Source organism: Conger conger, chromosome 1 (assembly GCF_963514075.1).
Source record: "Conger conger chromosome 1, fConCon1.1, whole genome shotgun sequence".
Classification (NCBI taxonomy): Eukaryota; Metazoa; Chordata; class Actinopteri; order Anguilliformes; family Congridae; genus Conger; species Conger conger.
The window spans coordinates 73,449,447-73,467,554 of record NC_083760.1 but is presented as its reverse complement, the minus strand read 5'-3'; the positions used below and the strand labels follow the sequence as shown (position 1 = coordinate 73,467,554).

Genomic DNA, 18,108 nt, shown 5'->3' with positions numbered 1-18,108 from the left:
GTGATTAGATTTGCTGCTGAGTTCAAAGTTGGAATCTTCCCAATTTGAATTTAGACAATGTTTTACTTGGGGGGAAAAAAAATGTGGAGCCATGTTGGCCCTGCATGAAAAATGTCAACATGAAGGAACCATATGACATTACTCATAGTACGATGTAATACTAAAGTTTTGTTGTAGGTGCTTTTTCTTGTTTGAAAATGATGAAAAGAATGCTCGTTGTACCATTTTTTTTACAGGAAGTAAATGGAAAATGGAGGGAAAGGGTCCCTTCTACCCTTTTGTACAACTTTCAAGCACACCAATTAAAGGATGGCTCTTGGAAAATGTTAGACATTAGGGACCATAGTGTTCCACCAGAGCCATTTCTGCTCCACAGAGGAAGATTTTAAGCATTCGTCCTCATTTCTAGTGTCTATACCCAGCATTGTGGAATTGTAAAACCAATCAATCAATGTAATTACAACAATTATTTATTTTCTCTTCCTCTATTTATTAATTAATTTATTTACCAATCAATGTAATTATTCCTTTTGATGCTTTGTATGTCTGTGTGAAATTGAATTGAAATATGTTCTGATGGGAGCTTTTAGCTGTAGAATCCCATTGATATACCAAAGATGAAGATCACTTCCCCTGAATGTACCCTTTGACCCCTGCCCAGCCCCATCTTTACCCTAACAAGTGGTGTAAAAATATGTATTTCTCCTTCAGGCCATTTTAATGTAGAGTAATGGGAATTTCTTTGCTGTTGGTGAATGTCTCTTGGGTTGGGCCCTATTCAGAGGCTGGTCTTGTTTGAATGTTTTGAGGAATGACATTTCACACATAGGCTGCTTGTAAATGGTATCCAAATGTCAGCCAGCAAAAGTGCCAGAGTTGTCAGAAGAGGAGAACTTACTATACTGCGCTTACTGAACTGTTTGAGTTTGTGGAAAAATGTGCAACATTTCAAAGATGTGCAGATGGGACGTGAAATCTAGAGTTAGCATAAGCATGCTCCATGGACAGCTACACTTCATCTTCCTGTCCTCCCAGTTTACAACCTGCAAGTGTAGATGTATATACCTACAGTATGCAGGTAAACAATTTGACAAACCTCACAATTTGCAGAAATCCCCTGACAAAACATAGAATATCACAGTAAATTTACCATAAACCAAACGTTATGAAAAACTGGATCAATCCTGTATAGCAGTTGCCTGTACTACAGAATATTTTTGTAACTGTGGACATGGAGATGAAGGCAGGTGGCTGCATAATGTTAATTTGCTCTTAGTTGACTTCCACAAATGCGACTCAAGTCACCGTGCCGCAGTTCACGTCTGAGGATGAAATGTTGAGGAAATGCACTGTGGTGCTGTTATCACTCCCCTTCTACCTATTGTCATTTCATGATCATGCTTACAGTCAACACAATCCCTTTCTCCTGTTTCTCAGTTCCCTGGTCATGTGTTTGGCGGCCATGCCCTTTTCACTGTGTCCAGACAAGCTGGCCCTCGGTCTTTAACCTTCAGAGGGCGTGTTGTGAGGCCTTCTCACAGCATGGGCTTTAAAGGCAGACCATGAAAGGGCCCATCGACTTTTTGTAGACTTCAAAGTGCACGGAGGACTGATTTTTTTTTGTGTGTGTGCGTGTCTGGTCTGAGGCCTGCTCCTGTCCAGACTCAGAGGCCTCAGGCATTCAAAGGGGCAGAGATCAGAGGAGAGGCACAATTCTCAGAGAGATGGGGGGGGGGGGGGGGGTGTTTGTGTAGGGAGGGTGAATTAAAGTTTAATAGCCAACAATTGTAAGCATGCTGCGCGCAGGGAGGGTTCTGCATTGTCGTCTCGATGCAGGGAGAATATTACACACGCGCTTGTACGCTGCGGTGTCCACATAATTCAATTTTTTAAGAGGCTGGAGTTTCTCTGTGTTCTTCGGTTTGTCAAGTACTCTGTGCTGCTCACCTTTTTGATGATAAAAATGAAGGCAATTAATCACATCTAAAACCAGTGACCTAGCACTATCGCTGATTCTGGGATAGTAGTCTGCAAAAATACGTCACGTCTGGCAAGGTCACCAAAGCATTTAGGAGCAGGAAAATCAATATTGCTAAAGGGAACATTGTTAAATGTTTCCACCCTCAAGGCGCTTTAAGGTTTCGCCTCTGAGAAACCATTAATCGAATTGTTCAGATTTTCCACTAAATTATGAGTCTGGACATATATGGAGATAAAGAAATATTTAATCCTTCCCTGCCATGTATCATGAGAACAGAATGCAGCTCCAGTGTGCAGTCTGCAGAGTGGGTGCAGCCTGTACCTCCAGGCTGAGAAGCAGCTTGTGGAAAACAGTGCTGCCCCCTTGTGGATCATGCAGGGACATGCCAGACACAGCAACCAAGGCTGTGCGACTAATCCACATGACAGGTATCAGAAAGTAAATCTCCAAAGTATATATTCCACATATATTGACAATTTGGTATATTTAGGGACACTTAATTTATATTACTATATTTGAGGGGAAGTTCAGATTCACTGGCTACAGAGTTTAGTGGGACGTTTGAACTGTGGGAACTGAGAAAATGTCAGATGTGTTGACTGTTCATAGAGTAGAGTAGTCCCTGTGTCTCCTGTCTACCTCAATTGAGATGTGTGGTCCACACATCACAGAACCAAAGATTCAACCTGGCCAGAGCGGCTGGCCCCTACCCTTCAAATGCTGGAATCAATCCCCTCAACATATTGCCAAATCTCCTTCCTGTCAGTCATGTTGGGGCAGTACTTTGTCATTTAAAGTACATTTCACCATGTACAACTCAAGGTATTAAATATTAAGACCAAATGGAAGTGACAATCCATGCAGTTTTGTTATACAATGTTGCTTATTGTAAAGAGCAAAAGATCAGAACAGCTTCATAGAATTCAAGTGATCATTGTTGAATTCACTACCTGTGCATTTACTTCCCTTTAAAACTGAAAATCCTGAGCCTTTTCATTGGACATGGACGAATGTGGCTAACTAACCAAAGGCTTAAAGCAACTAATCATAGAGCATTTTTATACCAGCAAAATGAAATTCCTTTGAATACCTCATGTGAATTTGTCTTGTGTTGCACTAAACTATTAAAAAAAACCTGTACATTTAAAGTGTCATTATTGATTCTCAAAAAACCCATTTTCAAAATAAAACTCATGGAAAGGCCCATTGTCTTTGGCCAAGTGGCTGGAGACACATTTCTTGAATCCATGCAACATACACTTTACATTGAGTTCAAACCTCAAGCCTATAAAATAGCATTCAGCAAAAGCACTTCGTTTTACCAAGAGCTAATATGGAGCATGCAGGCTCCAATAGTTATGCAAAGGAGTGAAAAAAATATATATATATTGGTTTGAAAGGCTCTTCAGCCTTTGCCCAGGTAAGGCACAGTGCTTAGCACAGCAATGAATTGGGGAGCCCTCCAGTGGCCCCTGCAGAGCTTGAAGCATCAGCTTTACATAAGCCTGGGGAAACATGCACACCAGCAGGCAACAGTATCAGTGCAAGGCAGGACTCAAGTAAAACCAAATATGCACAAAATAATTCCAGTTCAAGCATGGTCAATGAATTCAGTCAGTAGAGTGCACGTGACATTTAAGGGGCGTGACCTAATACCAACATCTTAAATGGGGGAGAACCCAAAAATGTTGCATCTACTTGCCCAGAGCACCAGGGGGAATGTCAGCTAGCTAATGTGCGCTCTAGATTTCTTGCAGAATTTAAAAAAAAAAAAAAAAAAAAAAAAAAAAAAAAAAAAAAAAAATCCTTGGTTGATGTTCAAGTAACTACAGAAAACAGGATTAAGTGTGGGGGGGAAAGGGAGAAAATAAAATTATATATAAATTGGGCAAATGGTACCTTTAAGCCCTTAACCTGTATGACAAGGCTACTAAGGGGAGGGGCACATACAGGCACCAGTAAAGACAAGCCAAGCATTTAAAAAAAAAATCATTTATTTAGTCTTAATATGTACACATCTAAAAAGCTTTTTTTTTAATACAAACCATATTCTTTAAAGTCAGTAATACAGGTGCCATGAAATAAAAACCATTAAAAGGTTTCAAGTCAAGTCATTCATAATCCTTTGCATCAGGTTCACATCATGGGGTAGCAGGCATACAAGGCAATGCCACACTGGTTGCTCTTGTTTCGTGCCATGCGGATGTAGCCCTGGTCCCCAAAATGTTTTCCCCAGCTGAAATGAATATTACGACACAAGTCAACATTTAAACTCAGCTCAAAAAGAGCAGCACATGGACAGCAAACCATAGCCACATGGTAGACTACACCAACCTGTTCTTCACAAGCCAGTAGTCCTCTCCATCAAGGGTACCATAGCCAACTGCTAGAACACCATGGTTTACCCTTTGGGTACAGGCAAGGTCACGGTATACACCTGCAAATAAAATGTAGACGAATCAGGAACCACAAGTTGACTAAAAAGGCAAACCTTGAGACAATACCCTCACCACTCTTGTAGAAGTGGAAATTGGGCTGCCCAGCATCAATAGCCACCGAGACTGGACCGACAACAGCCAGAGCCCGCTTCAGTGCCACCTCGTCACCTTGTGGAAGGAACCTGTAGTTGCTGCAGTTGGCAGCACGGTGTTGGGAATCATATCTGCATAGTCCTTCCTGAATTGGGGGGGGGGGCAATAAAGAAAACCCAAGTAAGACCAGGATCAGTTGCAGGATAACTGAAATCACTTCAGTACCCACCATGCCAGTGTAAGGGTAGGACAGGTCAGAGTCAATGCCCTTGTTCTCAATGACATACTGGAAGGCTTGAGTCATGAATCCCCCATGACAGCCATTGTTGCCATAATGGTAGGAGCAGTCAACCAGATTTTGAGGGCTGAGGGATACAAGCTTTCCCCAAGTCTTCATCAGCTGGCCCTCCAGGGCACCTGCAGCACTGAAGGCCCAACAGGAGCCACAGTGCCCCTGAAACAAAGCAAGACACTCATTAAACATGGAAAGATGTTCTAGTAGAGCTGACAAACCAATGAGCTGTACCTGATTCTTCACTTCAGTGACCAAGCCCTTTCTTCTCCAATCAACAGTGTGAGGTAGAGGGGCCCTGGAGGCCCCCACAAAGGGAGAAGGGCCCCTGTTGAAGTCCAGAGGCACACGAGTCAGAGCCAACGAACCAAGAATCTCTTCAGAGGTCTATAGAAAAGTTAACCAAAGGTATGAGAAACAAGGTATGAGAAATAGCAGCTACAATTTCTACAGTGCAGTAAGCAGTCAATTGGGCAGACACTCCCCAGGGACAATTACCAAGTCGCCCAGGTGGTTCATGCCCAGATCATAAGTATGCATTCCCATGGATGCCTCCAAATTATGCAGAGTGATCAACTCCAGGTTCTTCTCCCAAATTTGCCGCCGTGCCTGTTCTTCAGCCTGCCCATAAACCATAGCATAGTTCATACTCCTGGCCCCCAAGAGCAGACACCCAGAATGAGCATCACCAAAAATCAGCAGCAGCTTGCATTTCAACAAGTTACCTTAAACAGATAGATTTTGTTATGCCCTTCCTTCCACATCTCCCAGTGCAGGTCCAGATCTGGGTCAATGAGGGCCACTGCTGCCCCACACAGTACAGTGAATAGCAGGCTCCCAAACATTGCTCCCAATACTGAAACCTTAAGTGCCCTGCATGAGATGGAGGCAGCATTACAAGACAGAACTAGAATAAACCAGCAAACTGCAGGGCTATACCCCCAGGCAGTGTTAGCCAGCAGGAATCAGACATGGAGATTTCATAGTCAGGATAGTTGTAGAGAAATGCTGGAAGCGGCCAAATTGAGCAAGCTGAATTAGATTACTTTTGTTACCCATCGAGCATATAACAAACCCGGTAGTCTGGCTGGTTAACGGCGATACATATTACAAGCAACTCAAATCAGTGACACACACACAAAACGCCAAACCGGTATAAACATTACTTAAACCACAGCGTACGGAACGAGCAAGCACATCCTTACCTTCCTACAGCTTCTAGACAGTGGCTCGACCGGACCAGTAGAGGACAAACGACTTGGTGATATCCTACAATCGTCTAACAGCTTAATATATTGCAGAAATCACGTGCCTGCAAAACAGATGGTTCGTGTTCCCTTTTGCAATTGCTCCAATTAAATAATTAACACTGCACCAGCCGCGCTGACACGTTAGCGTTTAATTTTCCTCATGTCTTTCAGACTACATACCAAATATGGAACATTACATTAGTTGAAGCAATGCATGTGCTGAAGCAGAATATCTATATTTTTCTTTAGCGGATGTTGTCATGCTTGGCTTTTGCATTTAAATTTTAAACAACTGTTGTTTTTTATTACTGTTCGAATTTCCACAACCCTCACGTCCAACAATTGCGAAAATAGAGACGCAACTGCTCTGCTATTATCTCATTATATTAAGACTTTTCTTTACATTTCTGTTACTCAGCGGCGTCCAAATCGTTGCCACGGTGGGCCGTGTGCATACAGGTTTTCTGGCCTCTCTGTGGCACTGGGCACTGCGTTTGAGACCGCTGCTGTTACCATTCATTCTGAGCTATTACTCTTGGCTAGCCAGCAGATGATGGGCTCCCCCTTTGTAGCTGGGTTCCTCCCAAAACTTCTTCTTCCGAATGAGTTCTTTTTTAACCTGACTTTTCTCGCCTGGTTTTCTCTTGTATTTCCATAGTAAAGCGTCTTCGTGTCTCTGAAAGGCGCTATATCAAATTGCGTTGCCATGGTCATGTGGCTGCACACTGTGCTTGATAGTTGCTTGTTAATCCCGTCATTTGATCCCAATTTCTGTCATTCGGTTCCAGTGATGATTTGCTGAGATTTTAAGTATGGCATCTTTAAGGGAATTAATATATAATGTTATAAACTCATCTTCGCATTTGATTATGCATTTAATTATATGTATAATTCATAGAGGCAATGAAATATATTTTATTTTGTTGATGGCACAAACTACATTTGACATTTTTACATGAGCCTGCAAACTGTCAAAGGTATTCCACCTTCCACCTTTATTTTATTTTTTTCTTGGACCTTTTGCTGAGTAGTCTTAAAGGCCGTACAGTAACAATAACCATTTAATTATCAATTTTCTATGGCACACAAATATTCCAACTGAAGGATAATCAACCATAGTTTTATTAAGTATAAAACAAAACACGTAAGAACAAAGTCACAGATTGAACAGAACAGTGCTGAACAATAACAAAATAACAGAGTTTACATAAAACAGGACCCTACCAGTAGGAGCCTCAATTTACATTATTTCATGCCATACAATCAGAAACCTTTGTTGAAATACATTCCCACTGCTGCAAGCCTGCCATGAGTGGATCAGTGGATCATTCCAGCAATCCGTTCCACCATTAAATGTGCATAAGAAAAGTTGATCAGACTGCAATGCCATTTAAAGGAATTTAAAGACACTTTTAGATAACTTTCAGATAATACAACTGTGTAAAGAGGCAGCATACAGAGAGGAAGCTGCAGGATGAAGCTGCAAACTTCCAGTGAATTATTATGTGATATTTCTCTTTATGTGTTTTGTTTCAGTTCAAGTTGTGTGCAATAGATTCAAAGTAGTTTCGATTCCCCTGATGAGGTCTGGCAGTTACATGATGGGATAACTGGCAAGGTTGGCAATTCCACAGAGGTTGTTGCGGTTACGTGCCATCTGTATGTAGCCTTTGTTTCCCCATTCTTCACCCCAACTGCAGAGAGAGAGAGAGGGGGGGGGGGGTAATTACAGTTTATAATAGGAATGAATTCCCTGGCATGTTTCATCAGCATAAGTAAATTGTAATAAGCAGATGTGGATCTGATCTGTAATGACAGGGTCAGTTAAGTGTGCAACATGAAAAAAGCAAAACATTTTGATAAGCAGATGTGGATCTGATCTGTAATGACAGGGTCAGTTAAGTGTGCAACATGAAAAAAGCAAAACATTTTGTTGACCTTTGTATACTTTACTGCTACATGCAATTAATTTGTTCTGCAAAAAATGTGAGTGAGTGAGTGAGATATTAGCTGATTGATGAGGATACGCCCACCTGTTCTTGACTATCCAATACTTCTTTCCTTTGCCAGTGACTCCATAACCCACAGCCAGTACTGCATGATTGATGTCATCCTTGTTGCAGTTATCATCATAGTACACACCTGGGCAAATAACAGAAGGGAAAGTGAGCTGCAGAAAATGACACCCTCAGTGATATCTTTGGCAGCACTTACATTGTATGCAGAGACACCACTCACTTGAACACAGGATTACTAGTAAGACCAGCAGGTGTAGTGATTGGTTAGAATGAGAGATAGATAGATAGATACTTTTAAGATATATATTTTTTTCGGCCTTTTTCATTATTCATTATTGGACAGTATATAGTATAGAGAGACAGGAAGAATGGGAGCGAGAGAGAGGGGAAGACATGCGACAAATGTCGGACAGTCGGATTCGAACCGCCGACGTCGCGGCTCGCAATGAGCATGCGGTCAGTGCTCTACAGGCTGCGCCACCGAGACACCCCGATAGATGGATACTTGAAAGCCTGCATACTCACGACCCTCCATGGCACATGATTGGGCACCACTGATACATATATGCTTTTGCAGTACAAAAGTATGCGAGGTCATTTGCCGAAGAGACAATATACAGTATTTGGTTATATAGGTAATAATGAACTACTCTGCTACAGAAGAAACACGTGTGGCTCACCTCTCTTGTAGAACTGGAAGGAATAGAGGCTGGCATCAATTCCCACAGATACGGGGCCCACCTTGGCCACCGCTATCTGCAGGGCGTGCTCGTTTCCCTCTGGAATCTCCTTGAAGCCCCGGCACTCGGCTGCCTTGCCTGACTTGTTGTAGGCGCACTGCTGGTCCTACGGAGGCACACAGAGACTGTCACACTGATGCCTGTTTTCAGTTAATGTTGGTATTTGACTTACAAATAAATGCAAGCATTACCCTTTTTAAGAAAATAAAATAAAACTCAGTTTGACAAATAAGATTTAGTGCTAAACTTGCCAAGCTATGACTTGAAAGAAAAAAAAAAGTTTGCTTTCAATTGTTAGTCGAAGTTATGGACCCAGCTAATGGAGCTCCAATAGAGCAGATAGGACGAACCTCCTAGATCATATTTCCATCCTGTTGTTCTGCTAAAAAGCCACATTTATAGAAACTGGATCAATCTCATGATAGTGTCATATGGACTACAAAACTAACAAAAGTACACCATTCAGCTTTATGTGGTTATTCAATATCAATAATAATTTTTAAAATACTGTATTCACATAATAATGATGAATAAATTACTGTTTTTGTACCACAAGACCTGCTTAGAGGTTGACCCTATTGTGAACACGGTTTTTGCAAGAGAGTATTTGTAAAAGTTCTTAAAGGAGGCCCCACCTCTCCGACGTAGGGATAGCTGTCCTCAGAGTCGATGCCTTGGTTATTCTTGACGTAATTGAATGCGTTGGTCATGTAGCCTCCTCCGCAGCCATTGTTTTCGGTGACACAATCGACCAGATTCTGAGGGCTCAAGGACAGCAGCTGCTGCTGGGTCTTCATGAGCTGGCCCTCCAGGGCGCCTGCAGAACTGAAGGCCCAGCAGGACCCGCAGGAACCCTGGAACGCAACACACATTTCAGCCTCGCTTCAGAAACGCGAGGTCCACATCAGCCGGTAGTAGTCATATCACTTGCCACTAGAGGGAGCACTCTGTTCACTTTCAAATCAAGCTTTCATAACACATGGACCTGTGCTTCTGGCGATCTGATGTTCATTAGTTCATGCAAATAGTGGTCTGATTTGAGATTAAACCTATCTGTGCGGCACAGATCAAATGCATAGTTAATTACGTGCAGTTTTAATAAACTACTGTATATCAATGGCTGACTTACAGAAATGTTTTTTATGGAGAATCATTCATATGATTTAGTTATATCAAAGGATATATAGATTCTAATGCTATACTAATATACAGTTGCACATTTATTGTTTTCAGATATTTTATGTATTGTAATCTTGAAACAAAATATCCCTTTAATAATTTCAACCATTGCTACTGCTCCTGAAGCATTCCAACAATGGTTTCCACAGTATTCCCTCATACCTGGTTCTTGACAGGGGTAACATAGCCCAGCTTGCGGTAATCGATGGCTTTCGGCAGCCTCTTCCTGTTCATGTCAGGAATGAAGGTGGAGTTGGAATCCCGGAAAACTGGGACTTGCAAACCAGTCATCTTGTCTACCATTTCCTCTGTTGTCTGAGGAGAAAAATACAGATGCATTCAGTAAGAGAGCACTGCATACCTTTAATCTTCCACAGAAAACTATTTGAGGCCTGGATTCATAAACCTCTATTTTGACCGTCAAATAAATGCCAATGTTAATTGTCTTTCTTCACACTTACAGTCAATCAGCTAATTTAGGTGATTGTGGAACATGCTAAACTATGTTTGTGAAGAGAAATGGCTATTTTCTATCAGTGAGTCAATGTTATGGACAAATTACAATCAAATCAGAGTCTGGTGAAGCCACTCAGCTAGCTTACAGTTATACAGACCTGTACAATGGCTCAGCTCTCACCAGAACTCAAAAAGCTTGCCCAGTGACAAATCTCTAGATAAAGAAACCTTTTGACTTCCAAGCACACCCTGTATATCTGATATGTTTTTGTCATAGAATATTCTATTTCTTAGTGCTCAGCAATGCAGATTCCCGTGATGACAGGAATAACTGGACCACTGGAACGTTCAGAGTTCAGTGCAGTACCCTCACCAAGTGCAACATCCTTGAAATGTATCCCTAACACAAACATTGTTCACAGACATAAATTAATATAGACTGCCCAATAAAAACAATACAATAAAATCATAGGATGCTTTAATGGAAACCGCTTGGACAAAAAAAAAGAAAGAAGGATTTTCTTACTTTGCCCAATTCAGAAACACATAAAATTACACAATAGCTTTGCATAAAGCTTCAACTGAATAAGCAGCTGAAATAATACAAAGTTCCACCCACAATATGAAGTAAGTTATGGGTCAGATCGCAAAGGGGCACTCACCATGTCTCCCAGGTGGTTCATGGCGAGCTCGTAGGAGTGCATGCCTAGCTCATACTGGCGGTTGTGGGCATCAATCAGCAGCATGTTCTTCTCCCAGACTGCTCTACGGATGGGCTCTTCACCCTGCCAGGATAAGAGACACACACCTCACTCAGTTTTTTATTTCTAACCCACTCTTTTTATATACAAGAGGCACAATGGCTCAGGCAGTATGAGCAGTCGTCTGGCAGTCGGAGGGTTGCCGGTTTGATCCCCCGCCCGAGCTGTGTCGAAGTGTCCCTGAGCAAGACACCTAACCCCCAAATGCTCCTGACAAGCTGGTCGGTACCTTGCATGACAGCTAATCGCCGTTGGTGTGTGAGTGTGTGTATGAATGGGTGAATCAATTGTACAGTGTTTTGGATAAAGGCGCTATATAAATGCTAACCATTTACCATATACAATGTCTGTCATAATGCGAGCTTTGAAAGAAGAATGTAACTATAAAATGTAAATGGTTCATTTCATGACATTGAAGCAAAGAAAAACACTTTGTCATTATACTGAATCATGGCCCATATTAACACGTAAGAACAGATTTAAGGGCAAAATGTCTATCAGAAAAGATGATTTTCCATGCTTCCACAATAATATTATGCTATGGTACTAGTCTGAGATATCTCTTCTCTTTAGTACACAAACAATTGGACATGGACATTAAATGTAAAAGTCCCTGGAACCATCTCCATATGAGTCCTCAAAGCATGTACTCTACTTGTGACTCATACATGTTGTCCTGAGGAAGTTAATAAATAGCATATTGTAGTTCCGTTGTTGGAACGACTAACATGCAAATTCTCTACACTTCCTTCCTTTTTCCTGTAATGAGTGAAGGGTAATGCTGTTTGTACAATTCATTTTTGCAGTCATGTCTTTACAATCCATTTACAGATATACAAATACATCATATGCATCTGCAAATGCTACCCATAGGTACACATTCTGTTATCAGTTACACCAAGTCAATTAATTACCTAGCCTCAATTATTATTTAAATGGCTACAAATGTTCTGATTTGAAGATGGTGTTGCCGCTTTAGAACCATGGGGTGACATTGAGACTTGGGATTGCCTTGAGACAAACTGAAGGTGCATGAATGGAACGCAATTAGTCAGGCCAGAAGGCAAACATTCTGCATGGACTTACCAGACCATTGTACTCTTTCCTGTGGGTAGTCTTCCAGTTTTCCCACTCTGAGTCCAATGACAGACTCTCAGGGTAGTATGCCAAGGCTGAAGCCAGCAGAAGCAGCACAGTTCCACACAGGAGCATTCTAGGAATGTAAAAATAAAAATTCCTTAGTTCGGTCAAATCTCTTCCGCAGATCAAAAGATGACAAACATATGGCCCTGGTGAGTGTTGACCTTGTTACTGTGTTGCAACATATTCCCAGCCGTTCCACATTCCATCCAGTCCACTATCCTCCAACCGTAAATTACGATCAGGCATTTGCAAAATCATTTCCTTATTCCTCATTCAATTTAAAGTGAAACATACCTTCTTAAAATAGGCTACTATAAGCATGCAGACTAGTCTAACCAGCCAATGCATTGTAAATCAGTTTGAAAAAAGTACCATAAATGTGTGTCCATACACTTGTCTGCGTAATTCATATCCTATGTTCAGAACAATTGGGTTAAATTATGTTAGCTAAATCTTGTTATGATACCCAGTTTGGCCTGTTGATGAGCTGTTCCTGCCTGATGGTGTTTTTGCTGACTGGAAACATTACAGTGACTAAATGTATCAGGTTACAATATTTATCCTAATTTGAGTGGACCTCCAGTTAAATGAGTTGGAATTTCCCAGATCACATTTAATACCTCGTAAGTTATGAATTACGTTTCAACATTTCTAAGTTTGTTCAAAATGAAGATAGTAGGTAGTTTTTTGTCGCTGTAAAAATATGTGCAGTAGCCTACCAACTACGACATCGCCGTGGTGGAAAGAAAACATATTCACGATCCGTTTGGAATGTCGGTCTCGCGATTTATAGAGGCGCGAGATTGTTCAAACGCTTTGTCATTTGACACGGGACAGACTCATATCCTAAACTCAGATCCCTTTGTTTCGGAGGGCCGGGTTTAGCTCGTTTATGGAATTAGGAATTAGTATTAAAATTAGTCAGTATGACAATAACGACTTAATGGAAATTATCCTGTAGCCTATATGCTTTGCCGTTATAAATGTTCATTTAAGTTACTGCAACACAAAGCTTGTATACAACCATACAATGTAATAATAAAATCTGGAAAAATAACAATAATCCAAGTGAAACTGACAGTTAAAATAAAACTTAAAATAAACAAATACTCTACGTATACTATTCGTAAGACTAATATACATTTGTGATATTTCGTAGGCTATATGTGTATATCTGTACATTATTTGTAATAATTGCACTAAAACAAGAACTTTAGTAAGAGTGACAAAAGTTTACCTCGATATTTGCAGTGGGAAGTAAGTTGAGACCTCTTTGTTGAGAGTGGTTCCTTCTTGAAAAGTCTGTCGCAGTCAGACTTTATATACGCTGCAGCTTTGAGGAAGTACTCCAAAGGGGTGGAAAATGTTTTTAGGGAAGCGGAATCCCATATGGAATCGTTTAACGTGTATTTGCTGAGAATCTAGCACGTAACAGCATGCAACTCATTGGTATCTAATGTTATATTTAAGACATCATTCATGATCTTTTAAAATATATATTTTACCCCTTACTTACTTTCTATTTCAATCAACTATGTAGCTTATATTGTATACATTCAATTTTACTGATAAAATACAAACTATTACATTCAGCTTGACGTATTATAATTTATACAATATATTTGTTTTTTAAGGACTAACATTTTCTTCGATATAGATAAATGACACGCAACTAGACTGTATGCTGTGCAGGAGCAGTAGTGACGTGCATATGTACTGCAGATAGATAATTCAGAACTGGAACAATCCTGCTATATTATGAATGCTATATAAACATTTCACAGTCCTGACTGAAAACTGTGTCCAATTTTGGCTGCCACAGGTCGCAGCAGACCAGCAATTTAACTGTTCAGTTTTAGATAGCGAACATCTCTTGACCACCCTATGTAATATCTGGTGAGCTAGAGCAAATTGGGAAGCAACATGTAATTAGCATGCATTAACTAGTGTACAAACAGAGGTGGAGGGTTTAGAGTCTTTTCAAGTTCACTCTCAGAAGAAGGTGCTCCATAAGGTTCCTCTGTGTCTCCATAGAGCAGGGACAATCAAATCTGGCCCTTAAATCCAAACCCAGCCCTGGTTTTCTTTTCTCCCAGGTAATTAACTGAACAAATAGTGCTACAGACTGTCTCACACCTGACTCACAGGTAAAGGGACGGTGGAAAACCATCAGTTTCTGGCCCTCAAGGACTGTAATTTGCTGATCCCTGTCAAGAGAGGAACCCTACCTAGTGAGTCTAGGTTTGAATAATGCATGCAACCACAAAATGTAATGGTGTTTAATAAAGCAAATCACTGACAAGGGTTACTTAGACATAGATCACTTAGATCCTCTCACTGCATGCAAGAAAACCCCTCTCTCCCTATGTCTGCACAAATATGCCATTATGCTGGTAAACGGTATAGTTGTTTTTTTCTCTTCTAAAACTAGCCAATTAATTGTAAAATGAGCAATCACATACCCAAAACAAATCTCAAACTGTCTAGTTTTTAGATGGATAGATCATTACATTTATATAGTGCTTTTCTAGATACAACCACCAACAATGTGAGGTGAAGAGGGAGAGAACAATGTTTTTGCCAATTGAATCAGGAGATGATTAGTTGCAGGTTTAAAGAGCCAAGTTTGGGAATTTTGCCAGGACACTGGGGAACCCCCTACTCTAAGACTCATGGGATCTTTAATGACCAGTGAGTCAGGACCTTGGTTTAACGTCTCATCCGAAAGATGATGTCTCCTACAGCACAGTGTCCCCATCACTGTACTTGGGCATTGAGGATAATTTGACCTGAGGTAAGTTTGAACCTACTAGCCCATCAACACCACTTCCAGCAGATGGGAGACCTTTTTTCCCAAAGAGGTCTCCCATCCAAGTACTAACCAAGCCCACACCTGCTTAGCTTCAGTAATATGGCCAAATGGTATGGCTGCTGGCTGCATTCCCGACTTTTCTAACCATTATTAACCATAACCACATACTTGTGTGACAGTCTCATTTAGGAAGGCTCACAGTTCTCAAATCTTCGCAGTTTGAAGTAAAATTACGTCCATATTTGGCAGTACTTAGCATGTAAACCCTTTGACGGGATTTTCCCAGGTATCAGGTCGACCAGTTGGGAATGCTCTTCATGCAGATAAGTCATAAGTCTGGGGCTGGCTCCAGTCAACTTCCCTATCTTACTCAGCCCCCTAGTCTCAGGGCCATGTGTCAGGTCTCAGTGTATATGTGACAAATGTCCCGTGGTATGTGTATATATACGGGCCGCCATTACTCTGTCATGGTTGCTGCTGTGATTAGCTCACCCCTCTCAAAAGCCCAGAGATAGCCTCCAAACATGACCTAACATGCTTTCAGCCAGAAGAGGCCTCCAAGCACTCTTGCATGATGATTACTCATGTTGTTTTAAATAGCACATTGAAGCTTTTCATGAGAAATCTCATTCATCTCATTCCGACACAAAATAGACAAGGCAGGTAAATGAACAAGTGTGATGTCACACCATTCAGCAGTTTATTTTAAGAGCTTTTTATGTGTTTAAGGTAGATAGATAGATCATTACATTTATATAGCACGTTTATAGATACTCAAAGCGCTTACAGCGATGAGGGGGAAACTCGCCTCAACCACCGCCAATGTGTAGCACCCACCTGGGTAATGCATGGCTGCCATTTTGCACCAGAACACTCATCACGCATTAACTGAGGAGTAGAGGGAGAGAACAATGTTTAAGGTGTGTTTCAAAGATTAATTTTTAAAAGAGTCATTATATTTGATGAGCCAATGCCCATGTGCCATTCAGTAGAGCTAAGGTTTTGACCATTTTAGTAATGCAATACATATGAAGAGACCAAGTCACCTAAAAGTAGATAGCCACAGTACTTCAAGCATGATTTATATATAATAGATTAGTTATGTTACAAGACAGGCTCAACAAGCAAACAGGGTTTACAGCATTGACAACGACAGAAGTGCTGTGCCATTCCTGCTGCTCGCACACAATGAACCGTTTGGCAACATGACAATTTTTTGGCACACGCAATGGGCTCCCAGGCCTCCATGAAATGACACACATATTTCTTAACTGCTAATAATATAGCACACTGGACATATTTAGACATATTACACATTTAATGTTTAAGTCTTGGTATTTCACCTTGTATTTATTTAGATCATGGATACCTATAGTTATTTTAAAATATTATATACGGACCAGGGATGTTAACTTAATGAGAACTAAACAGGAATATGATTTGTTTGAGTTTTGCGTGAAGACAAAACTTCAGCACAAACCTGAGGTAGAGTACAAGCTAGATTTGAATCCCTTCCACTACCTCTTCAGAGCCAGCTGCCACGGCTACATCTGTTTCCTGTTACTGTGCATACCACATACTGCAGAATGACTGGAAGCAGCAGTTTTCCCATGATTCTCTACTCTGGTCATATGATGGGTCTTGTGACAAAGTCATGTGATCTGAGGTTTGGCCACTCCTAACATGAATAAAACAGAAAACAAAAGCTATTACATCATGCCACTGTTTCACTTAAGTCTCCAAAGAACACATTTCATTTATTTATTATTTACATGTCATCAATTAATAATTATGTAGATTCAGCTTTAAACCTAGACAAGGTGTTGCTGAAAAGATTACAGGTCTTGAAAAATAGCAACACCAACTGTACTTTATACACTCAGTGAGCAATTTATTAGGCAGACCTGTCCACCAGCTTTTTTCAATATGTGCCCTCTTATGTCTGTGGTTACTCTTTGGGGATTAGTTTAAAATGAGCTAAGTAAGGATAGAGGGAACTGTAAGTTGGAAAAAGAGGTTCTGGCAACTATTGGGTGGCTGTGAAGCAGCAGCAGCAGTCATTGGACAGATGCTTTTGCGAATTGTAATGAGGCCAGTGACATCTCCTGAGCTTAAAATTGGTGGGGCCCAAAACTTTCCTTTAAACTAATCATTCATTTATCTTGATTATCAAGTGTCAATTATAGGATTAATCAATTGGCATGTACCACACAGCTTCTGCATTAGACTTCCCAAAGACACAAAAATTATATTTAGCAAATACAGCTATGATGCGTGTGCTTCACTGTCAATGTGGCACAGCTTACTCAGAATGGTATTTTCAAACAGTGCATTTCAATGTGTTTCTACATTTCACCAAACTTCAAATACTAATGCACCTGTTATAAATGTTATTTTTAGCAATGGACTGTAGCCACTCTTTCATATTTCAACTGACTGATATATGAAACATCTACTGTTGCAACATTGTAATGTACTGTATACCTTAGCAGTTGAAGACGGTGCTTTACTGATAGAAGTTAAAGCATCTTAGCTCACAGTGTTATCATCAGTCATGTTTTTACAAGCAGAAACAGGTTGCAATGAACACACATGACAAAAAATCTAAACAAAGCAAAGTCATTGTATTAATCGTCAAAAGAAGAAATGACCCAACACAATGAGATCTAGTGTAAGAGCATAGACAGAGGTGGCCATTGAAAAAAAGTAGTTTTTGGTTCGTACTTGGCCTTGGTACCTTGCCTTGCATTGCCTTGCTGAAAGAACTATTTGCAGCAATGTTTGACATTTACAGAAGACAGCAGAGCTAGGTTTTTGGCTGAATGCCATGGAATTACTGGTTGTATTGACCTTATTAAAGTCCAGTACATGCAAGGTAAGCCCATAACATCAATGAGCCACCAAAATTATTGACCTACGTAGTCTATGATGGCCTATTCACCATT

General features: G+C 40.7%; 2 protein-coding genes across 2 annotated transcripts; both read right to left on the bottom strand.

Moving 5' to 3' along the window:
- Window positions 1-3,957: 3,957 nt before the first annotated feature.
- LOC133125746 (cathepsin S-like) lies at window positions 3,958-6,116 on the bottom strand. Its single transcript, XM_061237321.1, has 8 exons — window positions 6,010-6,116; window positions 5,530-5,677; window positions 5,303-5,425; window positions 5,039-5,191; window positions 4,742-4,966; window positions 4,492-4,657; window positions 4,316-4,418; window positions 3,958-4,217 (listed from the first exon to the last, which is right to left on the bottom strand). The coding sequence occupies exons 2-8, from the start codon at window positions 5,647-5,649 to the stop codon at window positions 4,118-4,120; spliced, it is 990 nt and encodes a 329-aa protein (XP_061093305.1). The 5' UTR covers window positions 5,650-5,677; window positions 6,010-6,116; the 3' UTR covers window positions 3,958-4,117.
- Window positions 6,117-7,158: 1,042 nt separating this feature from the next.
- On the bottom strand, window positions 7,159-13,718 carry ctsk (cathepsin K). Its single transcript, XM_061237309.1, has 8 exons — window positions 13,589-13,718; window positions 12,295-12,421; window positions 11,110-11,232; window positions 10,154-10,306; window positions 9,448-9,666; window positions 8,753-8,918; window positions 8,088-8,196; window positions 7,159-7,748 (listed from the first exon to the last, which is right to left on the bottom strand). Exons 2-8 carry the CDS (start codon window positions 12,418-12,420, stop codon window positions 7,649-7,651), a joined length of 996 nt encoding a protein of 331 aa, XP_061093293.1. The 5' UTR covers window position 12,421; window positions 13,589-13,718; the 3' UTR covers window positions 7,159-7,648.
- Between the last annotated feature and the right edge of the window lie 4,390 nt (window positions 13,719-18,108).